This window comes from Notolepis coatsorum (assembly GCF_963971535.1).
Source record: "Notolepis coatsorum genome assembly, chromosome: 1".
NCBI classification, from domain to species: Eukaryota; Metazoa; Chordata; class Actinopteri; order Aulopiformes; family Paralepididae; genus Notolepis; species Notolepis coatsorum.
Window position 1 is genome coordinate 214,531,190 of NC_140165.1, and position 23,303 is coordinate 214,554,492.

The 23,303-nt window shown below is 43.6% G+C and overlaps 2 protein-coding genes across 4 annotated transcripts in view; one reads left to right on the plus strand and one right to left on the minus strand.

Annotated features, from left to right (window-relative positions):
* Positions 1 to 3,974, plus strand: part of LOC311235461 (clathrin heavy chain 1) — a 62,389-nt gene extending 58,415 nt beyond the window's left edge. For 2 of the 3 annotated variants that reach the window (XM_084322922.1, XM_084322923.1), the window contains 2 exons: positions 2,885 to 2,960; positions 3,356 to 3,974. In XM_084322922.1, the coding sequence (XP_084179048.1) occupies positions 2,885 to 2,960; positions 3,356 to 3,486 (207 nt within the window). In that variant the 3' untranslated portion in view covers positions 3,487 to 3,974. Of the gene's footprint in view, positions 1 to 2,076; positions 2,154 to 2,884; positions 2,961 to 3,355 lie in introns of all 3 variants that reach the window. The other variant, XM_084322924.1, reaches the window with a different exon arrangement.
* A 3,955-nt stretch (positions 3,975 to 7,929) lies between these two features.
* cfap45 (cilia and flagella associated protein 45) overlaps positions 7,930 to 23,303 on the minus strand; it is a gene marked incomplete at both ends in the record, with an annotated part of 31,364 nt that continues 15,990 nt past the window's right edge. The window contains 5 exons of the mRNA XM_084308847.1: positions 7,930 to 7,999; positions 8,980 to 9,204; positions 14,720 to 14,913; positions 15,734 to 15,847; positions 17,970 to 18,116. Coding sequence (XP_084164973.1) covers positions 7,930 to 7,999; positions 8,980 to 9,204; positions 14,720 to 14,913; positions 15,734 to 15,847; positions 17,970 to 18,116 — 750 coding nt within the window. The remainder of the gene's footprint in view (positions 8,000 to 8,979; positions 9,205 to 14,719; positions 14,914 to 15,733; positions 15,848 to 17,969; positions 18,117 to 23,303) is intronic.

Genomic DNA, 23,303 nt, shown 5'->3' on the forward strand with positions numbered 1-23,303 from the left:
CATCTTACCTGTACGTCTCTGGTCTGAACAAGTCGCTGGCTGAGGCCGTCGCACAGGACAAGGAACGATGGGCCAGTCGTTGACGCGCACAGACCGAGAGGGGGGGGGGGGGGGGGGGCACAGCAATTCTGTCACGAGGCGTTTCGCTGATCCGTTCAGTGCTTCTAAGGCCATTATTATGTGTATGTCGTTGTGTTGATCAGCGACTAATCCACTCATCTAGTGACGAAGCCTCGGCTCTCTTCCCCTGTAAACGTACACCAGCATTCCCAACGATCGTCCAGGGGCAGGGCTGGGAGAGCGCGACTCTGGACACCCCCGTCAGACTTGCTGAGGTCCGGTCCTTTCTCCCTCTAGACTCCTAGATGGATACTAATGTCAAAACCCGTCTGTAATACCACCCGGCTGCAGTCTGCCGCCGCGGGCCGTCAGTCCACCTCACTCACTCACTCACTCACTCACTCACTCACTCACTCACTCACTCACTCACTCACTCACTCACTCACTCACTCACTCACTCACTCACTCACTCACTCACTCACTCAGGAGTTCTTGGTTTTGGGATTTGTAGGTTATTTTCAGCTAAGTCCCTGTGTCCAGGTGGAATCAACATGGGAGTAATGAAGGGCAGTAGAATGCTACTGATGAGATGTCATCATTATGAAAATAAACCTTTCACACCAGGCCACGTCACTCAGCTGTATTTGGACAATGTGCAGCGCGGCATTCCATGGAAGTCACAATTCTTTCACCGATCTCTCAGTCTTGCCTATTTTAATTAAGCTCAGCGATGCAAAAAGGACATATCTATTACCTATCAATTCTATCTTTGGTATTTAACCCCCCCCCCTCCCCTCAGAGTATTCTTTGCTACTGCAAAGTGTGGCCTTTTCAGTAAACGAGTAGTGTAGAGGTCTAAACACTCGCCTACCATCGCACAGACACGGGTTAAATTCCCGGGCAGCGATACCTCTGGCTTGGTCCATCGTCCCTACGAACACAATTGGCAGTGTTTGCAGGTGGGGTATGAGTCCTGGTCGTTGCAACAGCGACCCCTACTGGTTCGGTCTGAGCGCTTGTTCAGCAGGGAGAGGATCTGGGGGAAGATGGCATGGAACCGCCTGGTGCATTACGCTCTCCCAGTGAAACTCCTCGCTGTCAGGTGAAAAGAAGCAGCTGGCGACTCCACATATATCGGAGGAGGCACGTGGTAGTCTACGCCCTCCCCAGACCGACAGTAAGGCAGCGTAATGACCAGGAATAGTGACTAAATTGGGAAGAAAAAGAAGGTGTGTGTGTGTAAAGCATACAACCTGTAGTGTGTATCAAGCATACAACCTGTAGTGTGTGTCAAGCATACAACCTGTAGTGTGTGTGTGTGTGTGTGTGTGTGTGTGTGTGTGTGTGTGTGTGTGTGTGTGTGTGTGTGTGTGTGTGTGTGTGTGTGTGTGTGTGTGTGTGTGTAAATGATCCATGTTGTCTGTAGGACAACAAGCATGCGTTTCCACCCTCCTCCTCCCACAGTAGCGTTAGTAGCACACTGGACAGTCTAGGAGACATCGTTGTTGGCTGTGCCTGCTTCTGGAAGCCTTGAACTGGCTGTTACAAAACCATCTCTCTTTCTCTCTCTCTCACTCTCCCTCCACTGTGGCTCTGCATCTCTTCTCTCTCTCTCTCTCTCTCTCTCTCATGCACTCCTCTCTTTTAACAGAGAGAATAAACTAACTGCCGCTCCAGCATGTTTTTCTCCTTCCTCCTCCTCAAATGAACCTACAGCCTGTTTGACTTAAATACTGAGACAGCCTGTATAACCAGACCTGAGTAGTCGTAGACAGACCCGAGTAGTCGTAGACAGACCTGAGTAATTAGTCGTAGACAGAGCGGGCAGAAATATGTAGAGAACTGAACCCAGATTTTATAAGAGTTTTTGTTATATTTTTGTATTTAAAAAAATTTAATCATAGGATATTGTAAATGTTGAAAGCGCAGGCTAGCGTAGCACGTAGGGTTCTGTTTCCTGACGCTTCTTGCCGCTTTGCTTAATTCTGTGATTTTTTTTTTTCTTTTTTTTGTCAGTCCCTCCTTTTGCCTTCTGCCGGTCCAGCTCTGCCACTGAGCTGCTCAACAACTAAGCCAGAGGAACAAATGAAACAGTTCAGTTTATTTAAATTTTTTCCCCCTTTCTTCCATTCTCTGTGCCGTATAGTAGAAAGTTAAGTAGAAAGAGAGTCTTAGTCCTTCCTGTAGGGTATTTTAAGTTATTTGTTTAGCTTTTTTTTCTTTTTCTGTTGTGTCTCGTGTTAGCATTGTTTAATGTATGTTTTAGTAGTGACAACCTTGTTTTTCACTGGATGGTATATTTGAGTCGTCGATGGGTTTGGTTCTCTACATACTTGACATGTGAGACTAGATTAATCGGGCGACAGGATGGTGGGACCATTGTTTGCCTCGTAGCTTCTTTTTCTTGTCACCATTACCTTTCTAATCCTCACTTGACCTATCTCAAACCTGTTGTGATTGGAGGATCAAGAAAAGGAGGCAGGGTTTGAGATAGGTCAATTATATTTTCTGTCACCTCCATCAAAACAAACGGACACAGCCCAAGCTTGGTAGGGTAGCCAATATAATCACCCTATATTTAGCCTCCGCTTTGGCTCATAGCGGCCTCTCCCCTCTTGGTAGCGTGGCTCCCATTATGGCACGTTGTTTTATTTAAATCTGGATGTTTATAGATCTTCGCCTGTCAGGAATGGTCCCATCCGTCAGCCAGTGAAATAAGTCGGAGGTCAGTTTTTTTGGTTTACAAACCCGGCGTCTCAGCCCAGAGCTCCCCCTAGTGGCACGAGTGGGGACTAAAGTCTGCACACCACTCTCTGTCCCCCAGGTTGACAAGCTCGAAACCTCAGAGTCACTGAGGCAACAGGAGGAGCAGGCCACAGAGTCCCAGCCCATCGTCTATGGTAGGACCACAGTGTTACACTTGGACTAGAATACCAATAGAACATTTCAATTAGGATCACACTCAAATATATGACGACAATTCATTTCCAACAAATGTCAAAAAGAAAATATATATATTTAATTATAAAAGAAAATATTTAAAAGCTAAATATACAAAGCATCTAAATAAATTATCAAGGATGATCAAAGACTTCCTTTTAATTCGAAGACTGCATTTGTCTCATTTTTTTAATATATATATATATATATAAAATATTGAAAATTGGTATTGTTTATTTTAGGTATTTGTTTTCAATACCCAGCAAACACTTTGTAACTTGTGTCATTCTTTTGAGTTAGGGGACAACACACGTGTGAGTGTGTGACTCATGTTGTTGATGCCTGTGTGTTGCAGGCACTCCCCAGCTCATGCTCACCGCGGGACCCAACGTGGCTGTGCCTCCCCAGCAGCCCTATGGATACGGCTACACGGCACCAGCTGGCTACACCCAGCCCCCACAGCCCGGCTTTGGCTACGGCATGTGAACGACCAACACCCCCCACCCACCCCCTTGAACCAACCAGACCCAGCTCCACTCAACTCCACTCCTTCCTCACGTTGTCACCCATCTGTCTCTCTCTCTCTCTGTCTCTGTCTCTCTCTCCTTGTGTTCCTCACCACCAGCTTAACCCCATCTCCTCACAACAGGCTACAAGCAAGCGAAACCCGCACTCTCGTTTTTAAATTACCATTCGTTCTCGTCTTTTTACGTTTCTCCTCCCATTTAAAAAGAAAAACCTGAAAACTGCAATGAAGGACTTTTTGATTTGTATCGTTTGAAAAGAAATTGGACCACATGTTATGTTTTTGTTTTATTTTGTTTTTTGTTTTTTCACATTCCATATTTATGACTACTTTATTATTTAGAATGATGGTTTTCTTGTGTTTGTTTATGTAACGATGATGATATGTTTTTTATTGGTATGTGCAGAAGTGGACTTGCTCGACCGATGAACCTCTTGAAGTAGGGGGGGGGGGGGGGGGGGGGACGCATCGGATTTGCACTCTGTCGTGAGAAGAAATTAATATAGAAAGCTCTTAATTTTTTGATGTACTGAACACGTGAACAGCTTCCATTGTCTCTCGTTTTGTCTGTATAATGCATTTCATCATTGTATATTCTGAGAAGAAAAGGTTACATAATATTTGAACATATATTGCCACCTGGATGGCTCTAGCTAGCAACACTAAGTAATGATAGTATATTCTGCACAGGCGTGTAGCTTTATGGAGTTTTAAATGCATAAAGATGTGTGTCGACGAGTGAGTGAGCGAACGTGTGTGGGCGTGCGCATGCGTGTGTGTGATCTAACGATCTAAATAAGAATTTTAACCCCTCCTCGGCCTGTACTGGGCATTCCAATCCACCCCATAGGTGTTAAGCTCTTCCTCATCGGCTCCCCTGTGTTTAGGTGACCCTTTCTGTTGTGCGGTGTACTGTGCTCGTGCGTGAGGCCGTGTCTGTGTCTGTGGCAGGGAGGGGAACCCGCGGGCAGAAATCCCTTAACGTACAGTATGTGTGTGTGTGTGTGTGTGTGTGTGTGTGTGTGTGTGTGTGTGTGTGTGTGTGTGTGTGTGTGTGTGTGTGTGTATTTACTCTGGGGGGAAAAACTCCCCGCGCTGAGGTCCGTGTGTGTGCCAGGTGTCGTGGTTGTATCCTAGGTCACCATTGACTTTTCTTTTTTCGCGTGTACAGATGTGAAAAATGACCAATTGAGAAGAGAAAAAAAAATTAAAAAGTGGAGACCCTGCTTGTCGTCCTTCCGCTGTCCCGTCACCATCTTCCTCCTTTTGGGGCACTTGGCACCGAGAACAAATGAGGAGGAAGAAGAGGGGGGGGGGGGGGGGGCGGGCGGGCCGGAAAGAAAGAAAGAAAGAAAGACGGGACAGTGTCTCCTATTTGTGTGTCCTAATGTCAACTTGATTATAGAGTAAAACACTCCTGTAGGTTATGTATTTAGATGGTGGTGATGATGAAGAAATTTGATCTCAGTACATCGTTCTTTGTCAAGAATGGTCTGAAATAAAAGCCTGTATTTACCTTGATGTACTTAATAACCTCCTTTTAAATGCTGTGTGTGTGTGTCGTCATCCTCACCCAACCTGCCATCAAGCTGAATTCCTTTCCGTTATGCATATTATAGTAAAGGAGATGAGTCACTGATGACTGGAACGAGACTACCTGACTGAAAGGGAAATACTAGCCTAAATAAAGAGTCAAAACCACAAACGGTCTCATGTTGAGTGATGTATATTCTACACACTGGTATTCTTCACAACGTGTCTACCAGGGGAGGAAAGAATCGAGATTCAATATTCTAAGATAAAAGAAAATAAATTATAAGTATTCAATTGTTTTCAGTCTTGTGATGTATTTTCATGTTAACATCAATAATCGCTTTAAATTGAATCGTGACAACAGCAATCAAAATCTAAACATAAGATTACCACCTCTAGTATGGACTACATTAGCCTTTTTACCTCTGCCATGAGGGTAAGCCTGGGGATGTATTGATTTTGTTTGTGTGTGCATCTGTTCGCCTAACAAAGATTGACATGGAATATGGTGTGCACCTTAATGACCCTGATATGGTGTGCACCTTAATGACCCTGATATGGTGTGCACCTTAATGACCCTGATATGGTGTGCACCTTAATGACCCTGATATGGTGTGGACATTAATGACCCTGATATGGTGTGGACATTAATGACCCTGATATGGTGTGGACATTAATGACCCTGATATGGTGTGGACATTAATGACCCTGATATGGTGTGAAATTAATGTCCCTGATATTGTGTGGACATTAATGACCCTGATATTGTGTGGACATTAATGTCCCTGATATTGTGTGGACATTAATGACCCTGATATGGTGTGGACATTAATGTCCCTGATATGGTGTGGACATTAATGTCCCTGATATGGGAGAAGCATGTAGTTAATTGTGTAGATGGGCATTTATGCTAACTTGTGTGTGTGAGCAATTCAGAGACTGTGCATTTAATGAGGATAGCATCCTATCGAGAACTGATTAATCAATTGTTTTGTTCATTTATAATAAAACAAGATACTTGTGCCCTAGTGATACGGATAAGCACTCAATGAAGAAACCCAATCCTCTTGCCAAACATCTATGCTACTCATAGTGGTCAAATAAAAAAAGGTCATATGTGTATATGGGGGGGGGGGGGGGGGGGGTAAGGAGGGTAGGCAATATGATAAACCCGGTTTAGGGTAAGAGGTGTAGGGGTGGGAAATAGGATATGAACCAGGTTTAGGGTAAGGGGTGTAGGAGTAGGGAATAGGATAGGATCAGGTTTAGAGTAGGGGTAGGGTCCGTAGGGAATAGGATACAAACCCGGTTTAGGGTAAGGGGTGTAGGGGCAGGAATAGGAATAGGATACGAACCCGGTTTAGGGTAAGGGGTGTAGGGGCAGGAATAGGATACGAACCCGGTTTAGGGTAAGGGGTGTAGGGGCAGGAATAGGATACGAACCCGGTTTAGGGTAAGGGGTGTAGGGGAAGGAATAGGATACGAACCCGGTTTAGGGTAAGGGGTGTAGGGGCAGGAATAGGATACGAACCCGGTTTAGGGTAAGGGGTGTAGGGGCAGGAATAGGATACGAACCCGGTTTAGGGTAAGGGGGGTGGGTGCAGGAGGAAATGGTTCAAATGTGAGCTCCAGGTATTGACATGTCATGCTCATATGTCAAGTTAAATTACTGTAATAAACTAATAAGTGTATGAGTACAATGCATAACAATAATCAAACAAGCATACTGTAATTGCAATATAAACCTTTATTTATGCATTGTCTAATGTGGACATTTGCTGTTCAAGGTGTTGATTCTTCAGCTCTTTAAGTTACAGTGTGTGAGCTTGGGAACCTTCCTCTCCACTTGATTCAGCTCTTTAGTTACTCAGTGTTTCCCCTGGAAAAAAAATTCAACAGCGGTGCTGTGTTGCGCGCACTCTGCCGGAATCCATATTTGTGCGTGCGCATGCCGGAGAAATAACTTAAAACTACCTTAGAATTGTTCGAGATTAGGTTATTGATGTTTATGTTCATGTGCGTGCGAATTTGCTAGGATGTTTTTGGTGTGTCCGCTGACACTAGAAGTGCTCTGGAGGCCCAGGTAGCTGCATATACATATTTGTACACTGCAAAAAAAATTATCTTATCAAGTGAAAATATCTTATATTTGGTACAATAAGTCCAATATTGAGTATAATTATCTTGAATTATCTTATTCCACAGATCATTTTGCATTCTTTTCTTGATTTGTCAATTTAATCTTGTTTTAAGAAAATGTTAATCTTGTTTTCTTAAAACAAGATTAAATTGACCAAAATCAGAAAAAAAGCTAAATTATCTGCCAGTGGGATAAGATAATTCTACTCAATATAGACTTATTGTACCAAATACAAGATATGTTCACTTGATAAGATAATTTTTTGCAGGAACCCCTGCACTACAACAGCACTTTACACCTAAGAAGTCTCAGTGGCATAGGCTACATTCTGCCTTAGAGCATTTCATTTTCCTGGGCTTTTGAAAGAAAAGCTCCAGGGCTCTTTGGTGGGGAATTCACTGGTAGGGGGCCCATTGATGCTGAGAAGCATACAAGCGGCCAGATGGTCTCCCTGCAGCCTTTTCCTCAGGTCAGTCTTTTACATTAAGCACCCCCCACAGCCCAAACGAAATGATAAAAAAAAGTAATACATTTTTTTTAATAGTTCATGAATGAATGAATGAAAACTTTATTTAACAGATTGCAGAATGGGTACAATACAGTACGGCTCAATACACACAATTGTTAAGGGGATGCAGACCAGAGAAAGACTTTTGTCTTGTTTACATCAGGGTCCCCCATTTTCAATTCATAGCAGCGGCGCTGCTGAATGCATATAAGGGAAACACTGTTACTGTTCTGTGATATTAGGAATCTTCCTCTCCACTTGATTGCAGTATTTCTCCGCGAGTCCAGCAGCTCTGTGTGGGAACATGAATCTCAGCTTCACTTGGTTTACACAATAGGAGCCTTTAATAGCCTGTCGGGCTACCTGGGGAGTCCTGGGATTGTCCCCAATTTGATGATTAGCTTTGGCATGTAAGAAACCCCATACCCACTTAACTGCACACAGGACGCAGAGACTTTAATATATCTCTACATGGTTTGCAATATTCACAGCGGGGCAACGGGCGTGCCAGGCCCAATGTGCAATGACACAGGCTTTAATTTCCAGGCCTGTCAGGCTTTTATTTAAGCGGTATTACACAAGAGGGAGTGCTATACGCCGTTTTGCTGAAGTAGCATGAAAAATGTTACGGTGACAAAATAAAGTTCTGAGTTACTTTATATTGCTGTGGTTGGTGCAACGTGTCAACAGAACGCAGACAGAGAACAAAGCGATGCCTTTGGAATGAGGAATGGCTTGGTTTACGAGTACAGTTCCAGGAGGTTTTGGCACTCGGGATGTATCTCAGCCAGTCGCACTGTGAACCAACCGTGGAACGATAACTATAGCAGATGGCAAATCAACGATCTAAGCAAAAGTCGCAATAAGGACGTGAATTTTGTGTTGTGGGAAAATGAAGTGATATGGTAGATCATGATTAAGCCCTGGCCATCTGGGCCCTGTAGTGGGAACTGTCGTGTACTTGGGCAGCAGTTGTTGCCTGTTGTCTACTGGGGCGGCAGAGTGAGAGACCATTTCATCACCAGAAGGTCACAGGTTTGATCCCCTTGATTGACGATAGCCAATGTGTCCATCCTTTGTTAAAGTGTCCTTGAGCAACACAAGCTCAAGCAAGATGCCGAAAATAGCAGACCCTGCCCTATCCAAGTTCATTAATCTTATCAGACTACATGATCCACACAATCATGACAGCCCTCTAAATGAAATGGTAGAAAATCTCAATGATGCACTAGATGCACAGAACTGAGTGTTCTGACTGCAGATCCAACTCACCTGAGCTCCCGGAGTTTCTTCTCCTTCATCCTGTCCATGCGGGCACGTCTCTCCCGCGCCTCCTCCACCACCTTCTCTCCTTCTTCAAACTTCTCCCTGCGCTTGCTCACGGCCACCTGCTCGCGCTCCCTCATCTGCTGACGGACGCCAGCTGCATTGTGCATTGCTCTCTGATGCTGTCTCTCCTCTTTCTCCTTCTGCCTGGCGATAGCCTCCTGCTGGGCCCTGGGCAGGAAGAGGAGACGGTTGAGTTGAGAAGGCAAGACTTGTAGGACATGCAGACATGCTTCACAAATTGGTTATTTGTTGCATAGTGGCGATTCTAGGAATTTTTAAACAAGGGGGCACAGGGCTAGTATTGGGGGGCACAAAAGAACTGAAGTAAAAAAATTAATAAAAATAATTTACATGATTTTTTTTTTTATAGCTAAGTATGACCGGTAAGTATAAAGGAAGTTGGGTTTATCTAGACCAGTGGTTCTCAACACCAAGTACCACCTGAGAACGTAGCTGGCTCTCCAAGTACCACCATATGACCGACATTAAAATACAGTCTATTCAGCTATGCACAGTACACGCAGGAGGCAAATTTATTCCTATTAACATTATTTAACTGTACAGTATTTCATCCAAACACACACACTCTCTCTCTCTCTCTCTTTCTCCTCTCTCTCCCTCGCTCTCTCCTCTCTCTCTCTCTCTCTCTCTCTCTCTCTCTCTTTCTCCTCCCTCTCCCTCTCTCTCTCTCTCTCTCTCACACACACACAGTAAGTGACACACACACACACACACACGGATTAACCAACGGGCTGTTTGGGCCGCGGCCCGTGGGCCTCAAGCTCCCACTAGTGACGAGGGGCCTCCACTACGCTCTGACTTGACCAAATCAAAAAAGACTTGCAACTCGACTTTGACTTTAACACCAATGACTTGTGAGTCGTGACTTCACTTGGACTTGAGCCTTTTGACTTGAGAAGACTTGATACCTTCCCCCATGCCCCTATTCAAAATTATGTTATTAAATGTGCCGTGAATTAATTCATTTCCAGCTGGCTCCTGTGTCACCTGCCGAGACACACTGTGGGCGTGTTTTGTTTACCTGCAATCTAAACTGTCATGGCGGCACCCACTAGTCGAGTTTTTACACATGGATATTGGATAATCTCACTATTAGTCTTTTGTTGAGCACAAAGAAAATAACGTTTTAGTTAAATGTAAATTGTGTCTTGGCTCAAAGATCCTATCACTTTGTTTGAAACAATCTGACAGCATCCAATCAATTTGCGCGAGAGAAGAAGTAACGTTACAATTCAGAACGACGGATCCGGTGGCAAATGATACCAAAGATTGCTTCGTTTGCTTATAAAAACTACGTGGTGGTCAACAAAAAACAAATTGCAGTACGCAAAACGTGCAGGTCGAAATCACAGATGGAGACACAAAAACTTGCAACTTCGTTCAACATTTTGCTGCACAAGGGCGGCTAAGTGGCGCAGTGGGCAAGGCGCTCGCCACTAACGCAGGAGATGCTCGGTTCGAGCCCAGCTCTCTGCGTTGCTACCAGCTTGGCTGGTCGTTCATACTAATACAATTGGCAGTATTAGGGGGTGGGAAGCTGGTGGGTGGAGATCGGACGTTGTGGACAGCGACTCCTACAGGTCGGTTGGTGCGCCTGCGCAACAGAATCAGGAAACAACGGGGGGCGGCGTGTCCCTCCCACGCAGACCCTCGCCGCTGAGAGATCGCGCTGTGCAGGTGAAAAGATGCGACGGCTGCCTCCTCGTGTACCGGAGGGGACACGTGATGCAAGGCTTAGTCCACATTGCAGCCGGCTTGTGGGAGGCATGGCCTAACAACGTTCGAGACAGGGGAGGGGTAGAATTGGACAATACGAAAATTGGGAAGGGAGAAAAATAGAAAATTGGGAGAAAAAGTAAATACAAAAAAAATAAAGAAATATGCTGCACAAAGAACAGTAAGTAACTTGGCTTGCTATTGTAGCTACAGTAGTTAAAGCCATCGATACAGTCAGTGTGGTAAGGTTATCATTACATCCAAGATTGATACATGGCTGGCTAGGCAGGTGATAGTCATAGTCTTGTCTTATAAAATAAATAAACAATCAGCAATGTCTCGCTTGATGAATGGCCAGCAGTAGCCTAACAGTACTGCTGTTCCTTAAAAATATTGATTGATTGAAAATTTTATTAATAGATTGCAGAATGGGTACACTACAGTACGGCTCAATACAAACAATTGTTATGGGGATGCAGACCAGAAAAATACTTTCGTCTTGTTTATATCAGGGTCCCCCATTTTCAATTCATCATGACACTTATGACATACAGCTATACAGTACTGTTTTATCAATACATTTGACATACAAGACATACAAGTATACAGTACTGTATAAGAGACATAGATCATGAGAAACAGAAATATATACATTCGAAGGGGAAGAAACTACATTGGAGTGGGTTGGGTGGGGGCGGGGGTTTGGACATTTACAGGGGCCAGTTTTTAATTGCAGCCACCCGTAGGTGCTCTTTGAGAGCAGTTTTGAAGGAGGGTAGGGATTCACATTATTTTACGGCTGAGGGTAGGGCATTCCACATTGTTGTGGCATAATTGCGAAACGTGTTTAGTCCCTTGTTTGAGCCGAATCTGGGTTGAACATGATTTGTGGAACTCCCTCTAGTGTTGTGGTCGTGGTATGGTCGTGGTATTCACTGACCTTTGGGAAGTATTTTGACATGTACATGGGTATCTTAGTGGTGTAGTGTATCTTGTAGACCAGGCCCATTGCAAGTTGCTGTACTCTGTCGTCTACTCTAAGCCATCCTAGGTTGTCAAAATGGGCAGGGGTGAGGTGGGTTTTAGGAGTAAGGTCAAGCAGTAGTCTGACCAGTTTGTTTTGTGATGTTTGTAGGCTTGTTTTAGCTGAACAATAAAGTATAATATATTGTGTGGTACCCTGTCAATAACTTTGGCAGACAGGGAATATAATTACTTAAAACTTAAAAAAAAGTCCTCAACTATACTTTCTCTCTCTCGATGGATAGCTGTTTGTTGACGTGTTAAAAAACGCATCAGTAGCAGGATTACTGTAATTTTGATTACTGTAGTTTGCCTGGTATGTAGCCTTAGTTGGTGGCTGCCCCACCAATGTTTTACATATAAAACGCCACTGTGCGGGCGTGCACATGTGTGTGTGGCTGTGGGGGCCTCCACAAGAGTCTGGCCCAGAGGCCTCTGAATTCTTAATCTGGGTTTGGGCTTACCGGCTTTCAGAGGCTGGCACGATACGAGGCTTCCTGTGCGTTGGCTGTGTGGGTGTACAGCAGGATAGAAATAATTGTATGTAACTGGAGTTGTATTTGCGTACTGTTTTGCACCGTTTGTTTGTGGATTCCCCACTTGTGCTGTTGACGGAGCCACTAGCAGCACATTCAGCGCTGGAAGGCGTTGTGGCTCTGCATGCCGCTCTTGCACTGCTGGCGGAGCCTGTGCTTGTGCTCGGTCCACTGTCCTCCCGTCCTCTTCGTTCACTTGTTGAACTTCATTGCTGCTGGAAATATTCTCCTCCACACCCCAAGATAATTTAACGGTGTGGATCATGATGGCTAACCTGCCACGTTAGCTTCTGCTGCATTAACAGATGCACCTGCACCGGGCGCTTCTTGGCAGACTTCATGGCGCCTTACCGAAAGCTCTTCAGAGGTGCTGGTTTCTCCAAGGTTAGATGTTGGAGGACCAGGAGGAAGCATTGGAGGAAGCCGTGAAGAAGGTGCCCCTGCCCCACCATTTTCGTATGTCCATTTTTTATGTCCATCTCCTTGTGTTTTATTTTACCGTCCCTGACGGTGACAGACGGACCCCTCTATAAATTGTACTTTTCGCGCTCACTCACGCAGTCACGCTCTGACTACCCATCAACTCAACGTGAGCAATTACGTAATAACAAATTCAAACACACACCAATCAGCGATCAAACATACACTTCTTTTAAGACTTTTTTTTGTTTAATTTCGTTTAATAATAGGCTAAATAGCCTATTTATAAAGGAAAACATCTGACTTTTACTATAATACAAATTATTACTAAATATATATATATATATATAAATAAAATAAAATTTAAACTGGGGTGGCACCTCAGGGGCACCTGAGATTTCAGGGGGGGCACGTGCCCCTGGTGCCCCAGTGGCAATGCTGTTTGGGGGCTGTTACGGGCCATGTAATACATCTATATAGGGAGGTGTAGTGGTTACGTCATTTTCGTTTTTTCCTGTTCCACCCTCTGTGGAATGCAATGTATTTCCCCATTGACCATTTCTAAATCGGCTCGTTTTAGATAAATAAAGCATTAACGTTGGCATGGTGTACCTTTCTGTGTGTATTTATCCACAATCTATAGCTTAACATGAAAATATTCGCAATTAATCGTAAAGGTAGCAAAATAACAACGTTTATGTTTTCATTCGCTGGGAAACTACACTGCTATTTTGGCGCTGCTGACTGACGTCACCACAGCGTAGCCTCCTGCCTACTAGTCACAGACCTAGGATCAGATTTCCCGGATCCATAAGCTTAACAATTCGTACAATGGGAAAATAACTGACCCTGAATCTGTGGCTAGTATCTGTTTCACCCAACACTAGTGCTCCGTGATCATAGCCATTTATCTCTAAAGCTAACCACTATTTGTAAAAGCAACAACCACGTTACCATATTTGTATTTATAATTTAAATCGTATAACGTTATTTCGCTGCATATTAAATCACTGTAAATACTAATGTAAATCATTGTGTCGTTGTACATATTGTGTATAGTTTATAACGTTAGTAGCTAGCTAGCTTGCTAGTCTGCATTCCCGAAACTCCTAACATGCCCCGATTTAAAATGGTTCTCACCTCTTTGTATACCTTTGTCCTCACAAACAAAGTATTCTGCCAGGGAACTTATGGACACGACAGTAGTAGTAGTTATAAGGTGTTTGAGCTTGTAACGTTAACGTTAGTTAGCTATCGTGGTAGCCCCTTTCGTGACTGTGATGCACAGTCACGAAAGGGGCTACTATCGTATCAACATGCCGTGGCGTGTAGCTAGCTAGCTAGATAGCTTGCTAGCCGGCATGATGCATGCAGTGCTTTGCCCCACAGGTCTGAGAAGAGGACCTGCACATTTTACTCATTCCCAAAACTCCTCTACATGCCCAGATTTAAAATGGTTCACGACAGTAGACATAATGCTACGTAATAGCATTTAGCGGGGTAACGTTAACGTTAGCTAGCTAGCTTGGTACTATGACCCGTGATGGGGAAAAGGCGACAGCCTAATAACAAATTAAAAACCTTATAACTACCTTTGTTTCAACCAAAAATGCTTAAACAATCATGTTAGTGGTAGAAGGGAACTCATTTTGTGCAAAAAATGGAAAGCTTGCCAATGTTCATGCGGCAGAATTGTTACAATAGCCGATAATCCATTTTCCCAATGCCAAATCCCTATACGGGTGGAACAACCAGTGACGTCAGACTACACCTACCTATAGTGTGTAGTTTCATAGTGCAAGTATTTATAGGCATGTCAGACTTTCTTTTGGCAACAGGATTGGGTTTTATCATGCGCTTGTCATTAGGGCACAAGTATCTTGTGTTTTATTATAAACTAGTCTGGGACCGTTCCAGGCCGGTTAAGAAAAAAAAAGTATGAGCTCTGTGTGAAAGCCAGTGTCTACCTTAGCACCCTCTCAAACTCTGCCCTCTCTCTCCCAGCCTGGATGGACACCAGGTGCTCTTTGCGGACCACCTGCTCAGAGAGCACAGCCTTCAGCGTGACCTCCTCCTCTGCTTTTCTCTTCGACTGCTCCTTCTCCTTCCTCCTCCATTCCCTCTCCGCTGCCTCCTGGTTCCTGCGGGCACGGAGCTCATCCTGACAGACACGTGAAATCAGGGGTGTAAAGTACTTGAGTAATTGTACTTCGGTACAATACTTAAGTACTGTTTTTGGGGATTTGTACTTTACTCAAGTATTATTAGGTTTCTATACTTGTACTTTTACTCAATTACATTTCAGAGAAAAAAAAACATACGTTTTACTCCTTATATTTAAAATGCAGACCTACAAAGTACAAATCTCGCAGGTCCAACAATTTTAATTAGTATATTTGTTTCTCTGGCTGAACTAACGTTAACGTTATTAATCCTGCAGCCACACATTATTTAAAAACAGCCAATCAAATCCCCATCAATGGAAAATGAACCTGCCCATACCCATGCTGATTGGTCCTTATGCAAGACTAGAAAGCGGGGATCTTTGATTAAACAACTGCTATCAGAGGAATAGACAGTCAGAAAAAAAGTTTTTACTTCTACTTTTGAGTACTTAAGTACATTTAAAAGTAGAAACTTTTTTACTTTTACTCAAGTGTGTTTTTAGCCAGATACTCTGACTTTTACTTGAGTACGATTTTGAGACGGTACCCATACTTTCACTTAAGTATAATTTCTGGGTACTTTTTACACCCCTGCGTGAAATATAGATGTCACACTGGACATCTTAAATTCCCTCTTGCATACAGCGGATGTGTCACAAATGGAACTCCCCTTTTCAAAATACTTTAATAATACGAATCGGTTAATTGAAGCGAAGGATTATAAAAAGAGGTTTTTACGTTTGTTTTGTTTTATCAGTTGCATCAAAATAGATACATGTGAAGGACTGTTTTTCTGGCTTGTGAAAGAAGAAAGACCTTCTCAGCCTGTTGGTCTCTGTCTCTCTCCTGCAGGCCCCTCAGTCTGGCCACCTCCCTCTCCTTCTCCTTCTTGGCGCGACTCTGCTCCGCTTCATATTCTGCCTCACGTTGCTGTGGGGGTCAAAATAAAGGTCAGTTTAGCAAAAATGGAAGCACACACAACCTTTTTTTTTTTATCTACTTTTTTTCTCCCCTTTTCTATTTTTCTCCCATCCCAATTTCGTATTATCCAATTCTTCCCTCCCCTGTCTCGAACGTTGCTAGACCATGCCTCCCACTGGTCGGCTGCAATGTGGACGAAGCCTTGCATCACGTGTCCCCTCCGGTACACGAGGAGAGGAGGCAGTTGTCGCATCTTTTCACCTGTACAGCGCGATCTCTCAGTGGCGAGGAGTAACACGTGGGAGGCTCACGCTTGATTGATTGATTGATTGAAAAGTTTATTAACAGATTGCAGAATGGGTACAGTACAGTACAGCTCAATACATACAATTGTTAAGGGGATGCAGACCAGAGAAAGACTTTCGTCTTGTTTACATCAGGGTCCCCCGATACGTCCTGATTCTGCTGTACAGGCGCACCAACCGACCTGTAGGAGTCGCTGTCCACAACGTCCAATCCCCACCCACCGGCTTTCCCACCCCCTAATACTGCCAATTGTATTAGTATGAAAGACCAGCCAAGCCGGAAGCAACGCAGAGAGCTGGGCTCGAACCCAGCATCTCCTGCGTTAGTGGCGAGCGCCTTGCCCACTGTGCCACTTAGCCGCCCTAAGCACACACAACTATGTAACTTTCGCACAGTGGCCCGGAGAGGTAACTGCTCAGTGTTTTAGACAAACGAGGAAGATAAAGTTACCCTGCTTCAAGGTAACTTTGGCCACTGTTTTCCATTTGTGTCATACACATTTAATGGTCTAGGAATGACACTAGCCTTTTATGTAGTTCTAATATGTAAAATTGGTTCTTCCTGTTTGAGAGAGGATGTTGTTCAACCCAGTTCTATGATTTAGATTGCTAAAAAAGTTATACAGTGCAGGTTTAACTGGTATCTTTTATATTAATGCTGATTTATTTTGCAGATAATCTCACACACATCCAATTTTGCACACATGAATTTAGTTAGACAGTTATTGAGAGTAAATGAGTTTGAATATGGCCACTAGTGATGTCATCTGGGACATTGAATCCTTGTTGTGTGAATTACAGCTCCATGAAATGATAAGGTAGCAGTCCCTATAAGACAAGGTATTGCTACTTTTTTATCTACATCTTCATTTCATGGAGCTGTAATTAACACAGCACAAAATCAAGCTTTTCCCCACATTTTACAGAATAATTTGCCCATGATTTTCTTTGTTTTGTTGTCAGCCTTCCAACATGACATTGTGTAACCACTGGCAACCACTCTCCAAACATTCCATCACGGGCCTCTACTCAGTGATGAGAGATCATCCATTTTGTGGTGCTATTTCTGGAAGTGGGGGAGGAGAACCTACTGTCTGACTGTGATCATCTATAGAAGTCTATCAGAGACATCTTGTTCGCATACCACAGGTGGTTGTAATCAGAGAGCAGGTGATTATGAGTGTCCCCCAGTGGCTGGTCAGTTGCTGCAAAACTTTCCGAATTGTTTGAGATTAATGTCCCTCCCTTACCCAATGTGTTCATTCTGAATGACGTTTCTCATGGTGTCTCCTTGGTGTTGTCACTTAGGGAAACACAAACCCTTCTTGCTGGGATGACAGCAGCAAACAAGCTGATAGCTATGCGCTGGAAACCCCCTCATTCTCTTGCTCTCAGGGCATGTATTTGGATTTTTATGTATTTGGACAAAGATAAGATAAGATATCCCTTTATTGATCCCCTTGGGGATCCTTGTAGTTGGACAGCTCTGGCAGTACAGTGCAAATCCACTATAGATTGAGGTGAAGATGGAGGTGGTGGCTTGGACTTTGGGTGGGGGGGGGTTCTCAGTGTGTTTTTTCCTTTTCTAAAAAAAGTGAATACTGTTGTTTTTGTGTTTATCAAAAAAAATTATCACAAACAAAATATAGCAGGTGATTATCATTAAATGAGAACTGTGGCCAATTAACCGTGGCACTGCATATTGTATGGCATTAAAAACACAATGAGAATACAGTAATGAACAGGGTGTAGACAGTGAGCGTCGGAAGAAAGAGGTGCCCCCCCCCCCCCCCCCCACTACACCCCTGTCTGCTACACAATCTGACCATTTTCTTGTGGGTGAACTCCATGGCCCTGTGGTCAGCCATCTTCTCCTGCTCCAGCTTGCGCTCCTTGACGTGGAGGCTCTCTGCGTTGATCCTCATGATCTCCTCCTGAAGGAGCTGCTGCTCTTCCTTCTTCCTCTCCAAGGACTGGGGAGAGACACAACAGCCATGGCCCAATCAGTGCACGCGCACACACACACACACACACCACACACACACACACACACACACACACACACACACACACACACACACACACACACACACACACACACACACACACACACACACACACACACACACACACACACACACACACACACACACACACACACACACACACACACACACACACACACACACACACACACACACACACACACACAATTTGTGGAGGAGGTAAAGAATAAGCAATGGTTTGATGTTTGCCATGAAGAAAACCCAGAAAAAGCACTGGGAGAATTTATGAAGTATTTCATGGGGATAGCCGATCAGCATGCTCCAATGAAAAAATGGTCGGCACGGACAAATTGTGCACCGTGGTTGAATAATGAGATGAGAAGTCTGATGGTCCAACGAGATGATGCAAAAAAATACGCAAATAGAACAGGAAATCCATGTGACAAACAACATTACTGTAAACTAAGAAACGCGGTAACCAAATTGAATAAATGTAGAAAATCAGTGATTCTAAAAATGATGGGAAAAAATTATGGAGAACGTTAAATAACATAATGGGGAGGAACTCAAACATGCATCCTTCCTTTATAGAAACAGAGGGTAAATTCCTTACCAAGCCAGCAGATATTGCAAATCATTTTAATGATTACTTTACAAATAAAGTAGACAAGCTGAGGAATGCCATGGGTGCAGTCGAGGACACAGTGTCACATAACATCATTAAAGATTGTATCATGAAGGAAAAGCAGTGCATGTTTGAGTTCCACCATGTTACAGAGGAAAATGTTGAAATATGCTTTTACACCTGTCTGATGATAAATCTCCTGGTATTGACAACTTGGATGGTAAACTGCTCAAAATGACTGCCAAATACATATCTAAGCCATTAAGTCACATCTTCAATAAATGTCTAGAGCAAGGTGTGTGCCCTGGGATCTGGAAGGAAGCCAAGGTTATCCCATTACCTAAGGACAAAAGAAAAACCTTCGCTGGTTCCAATAGTCGACCCATAAGTCTCCTCCCAGTGTTAAGTAAAATAATAGAAAAAATGTTTTACACCCAAATTCAAAACTACTTTTCAAGTAATAGTCTGATAACGAACTACCAACATGCATATAGAGATGGTCACTCTACAAGCACAGCACTTGCCCAAATGACCGACGAATGGTTTAAGAGCATGGATGATAGGAGGCTTGTTGGAGCTGTGATGTTAGACTTTAGCGCAGCTTTCGATGTGATCGATCATAGTCTGCTGCTGAACAAACTCAAATGCTATGGCTTTGGCTCTGTTGCTATGTGTTGGATGGAGACCTACCTGAATAGGAGAAGCCAGAGAGTATTTTTCAATGGGAGCTTTTCTGAAAGTAAGGTGTTGCAGTGTGGGGTCCCACAGGGAAGTTTGCTTGGGCCTTTTTGCTATACTCAATATTCACAAACGACCTCCCTTATGTATTAAATAAATCGAGTGTAATCATGTATGCTGACGATTCGACAATGTACAGTACAGCATCAACATGTAGTGAGTTTATCCCAGTGTCCTACTAACCAGCTATACCAACCACATGGGTGAATGACATACTCGTTTCTGAGTTGGAATATTAATGGTCTTAACCGGCAAGTTAAACGCTGTAAAGTTCTTAGCTTCATCAGAAGACATCAAATAGACGTGGCCTTCCTGCAAGAGTCTCACTTGGATGACGCAGAGCACAGTAAACTGGGGAAACAATGGCAAGGGCAAATATTTTTCTCCTCATTCACATCTTCAGCAAGGGGGGTGGCTATTCTGGTAAGAAGAGGGATCCCCTTCCAACCGAACCTAGTTGAAAAGGATAAAGGGGGAAGATATATTTTAGTCAGGGGATATATGGGAGACCAACTGGTCACTATGCTGAATGTATATGGTCCGAACCACGATGACCCTAACTTCTATGTGAACCTTTTTCTTAAAGTGACATGCACCCCTTCAGAACTTATAATTGGTGGTGACTTTAACCTGGTATTAGACCCTGCTATGGACAGATCCTCCCCTACCCCTAAACCTTTGACCTCAGCGGCCAAGGCTCTTAAAAAAGAACTTATGGATCTTAATTTGTTGAATACATGGCGGGAGGGGCATGCATCTCAAAGGGAATACAGCTTCTACTCACACATGCACATGCAAACAGCTACTCTAGGATAGATACGTTCTTTATACATACAGCAAAACTCCATCTTGTTTCGTCCTGCGAATACTTAGCCATGACACACTCAGACCACGCCCCCCTTTTGATTAAAATAGCCTTAAGCGACTCTCACACAAACTCCAAACGCTGGAGGTTTCCTAATTTTCTAAATAACGATGAGGATTTTGTCAAATTAATTAACGAACAGTTGGACTGGTATTTATTGATTAATAGGGGCTCGGCCTCACCAGCTATAGTCTGGGAGACCCTTAAAGCTTACATAAGAGGCTCCATTATTAGTTACTCTTCCTGGAAAAAGAAACAATATCAAACCAAATTACGCTCACTAGAGTCTGATATAAAAGCGCTTGAAAATCAACACTCCCTATTACAATCACGGACCTTATTGGATCAGATAACGGCAAAAAAGGCTGAATATAACACTATCACCTCGCGAGAGGTAGAAAACGCTATGTCAAGGTTGAAACATCGCTACTATGAGCAGGGTGACAAGGCAGGGAAACTACTAGCGTGGCAAATTAGAAGGGAGGATGCCGCTATGTGTATACCGGCCATTAGGGTAAGCGACAAAGGGGAGTTGACCCGGAACCCACTGCTCATAAATCGGGCCTTCTCAGACTTCTACAAGTCTCTCTACTCCTCGCAGGGGGAGAAGAGACAGGAGATGTGTGAGTTCTTGGACAACCTAGATATACCTACGATAACAAAAGGCACAAGGGGGGTCCTTGACGAGGCGATAACTAAGCAAGAAATACTAGATGCCTTATCAAAACTGACGCCAGGGAAAGCTCCAGGGCCGGACAGCTTCTCTATAGACTTCTACAAGGCATTTATTAGCAAATTGATAGACCCTCTCCTAGAAATTTTCAACTACTCTATTGAGAATGACCAACTACCTGATACCCTTGATCAAGCTCTTATTATAGTCCTGCCAAAACCAGGGAAGGACCCTACCTTATGCGGGTCGTACAGACCAATTTCGATCCTTTCCAACGAATATACATTTTTTACTAAAATCATAGCCACTCAACTTGAGAGAGTAACCTCCTCACTTATTAATACGGACCAGACCGGTTTCATACAAAATCGCTCATTAATAGACAACGTGAGAAGATTTCTTAACTTGACGCACTGTGCCAAATCCATAGAAGACCCAGTCATAGCGATCTCGTTGGACGCGGAGAAGGCATTTGACCGAGTAGAGTGGCACTTTCTCTTCGCTGTTCTACAAAAAATGAACTTTGGGCCAAATATGCTAAGAATGATCCATATGCTGTACCTTAACCCTACAGCCAGGATACAGACCAACTCCGAGATTTCACCTTCTTTCCCTCTAAGGCGCGGTACTAGGCAGGGTTGCCCTCTTTCCCCGACACTTTTTGCGCTGGTAATCGAACCCCTGGCTATAGCAATAAGGTCACATAAAGCTATTAGTGGGATCAAGGTGGGTCCTGAGAGCCATGTCATCTCTTTATACGCGGACGACATAGTCCTGTTTCTAACCAATCTTGACTCATCCATGCCTGCCCTTATGGAAATACTGTCAAAGTATAATGTAATCTCAGGCTACAAGATTAATGCACAAAAAAGCGTGGCCATGCCACTTAACTCACTAGCCGAAAAAATCCCAAGGTCCAATCTCCCCTTCCAGTGGAACTCACAATTTGTAACATATTTGGGTCTAAAAATCCCGAACCAAATAGATACAATTTTCTTACTAAATCATGACCCACTACTTAAAAAGGTGGAGAAGGACCTAGATAGATGGATGCAGCTGCCTCTCTCGCTAATCGGACCTGTGAACTGCATTAAGATGAACATCCTACCTAAATTTCTCTATCTTTTTCAAACCCTCCCTATATCTATACATAAGAACTTCTTCAAGAAATTACAAAGGATAATATCTGCATTCATATGGAGAAGGAAGGTCCCTAGAATTAAAATTAAAACCCTATATAATTCCCCCCAGTGTGGTGGACTGAAACTCCCGGACTTCCAACGCTATTACTGGGCTGCACAGACAAGGGCTCTGTGGATTTGGCAGAATGAGTCCATTAACTCCCCTGCCTGGAGACAAATAGAACAATGCCATACGATGGACGTACCGCTGGCCGGAATTCCTTTTATCAGGAAGTACCACACCCTGAAGAATAGTTCAGATAACCCATTTATTAAACACACAGCAAGAACATGGTTTGAGATTCAGACACATCTTGGTAGCTTTATTGCATTTCACAGGAAGACTCCCTTCCACAACAATCCAGCTTTGCCAGAATCACTTAGAAATGGCATCACCAAGAAGTGGTACACTCAGGGAATTAAAACTTTTGGGGACCTATATGATAATAACATACTTATGTCCTTTGAACAGTTACGTGCCGCCTTCCACCTTCCAACTACTAATTTCTTCAAACACCTACAGGTCAGACACTTCATAGGTACGGGTCAGGGAGGAAACTCCACTCTTCCAAAACACCTCCTCATAGATGATATTCTAAAAGGAGTTATTCACACTAGAGGCATCCTATCATTAACATATGATAGAATTCTGACCAGTACAGAAATTATACCCCTAAATGCCAAGAACAAATGGGAGCGGGACCTGGACTGTACCTTTGATGAAGATGAATGGGAATCACTATGTGAATCTGCACTATCTTTTTCATATAACACTCGACATAAACTTATGCAATTTAACATTCTCCATAGAACCTATTTTACGCCGGAAAGACTTCACAGGATGAATGAGGCTATCTCTGACCTTTGCCCTAGGTGCTCAACGGAAACAGGTAGCCTGCTCCACATGTTCTGGGAATGTAACAAACTGAGACCTTACTGGGGCTCAATTTGGGAGATTCTCTAAGAGGTCACAGGGTTTGAGATCCCATGTACACCTAAATTAGCATTATTAGGAGATATGTCTGACATTTCTTCAGATAAGAGAGGCAAGGTGCGGATCATTAAATTGGCC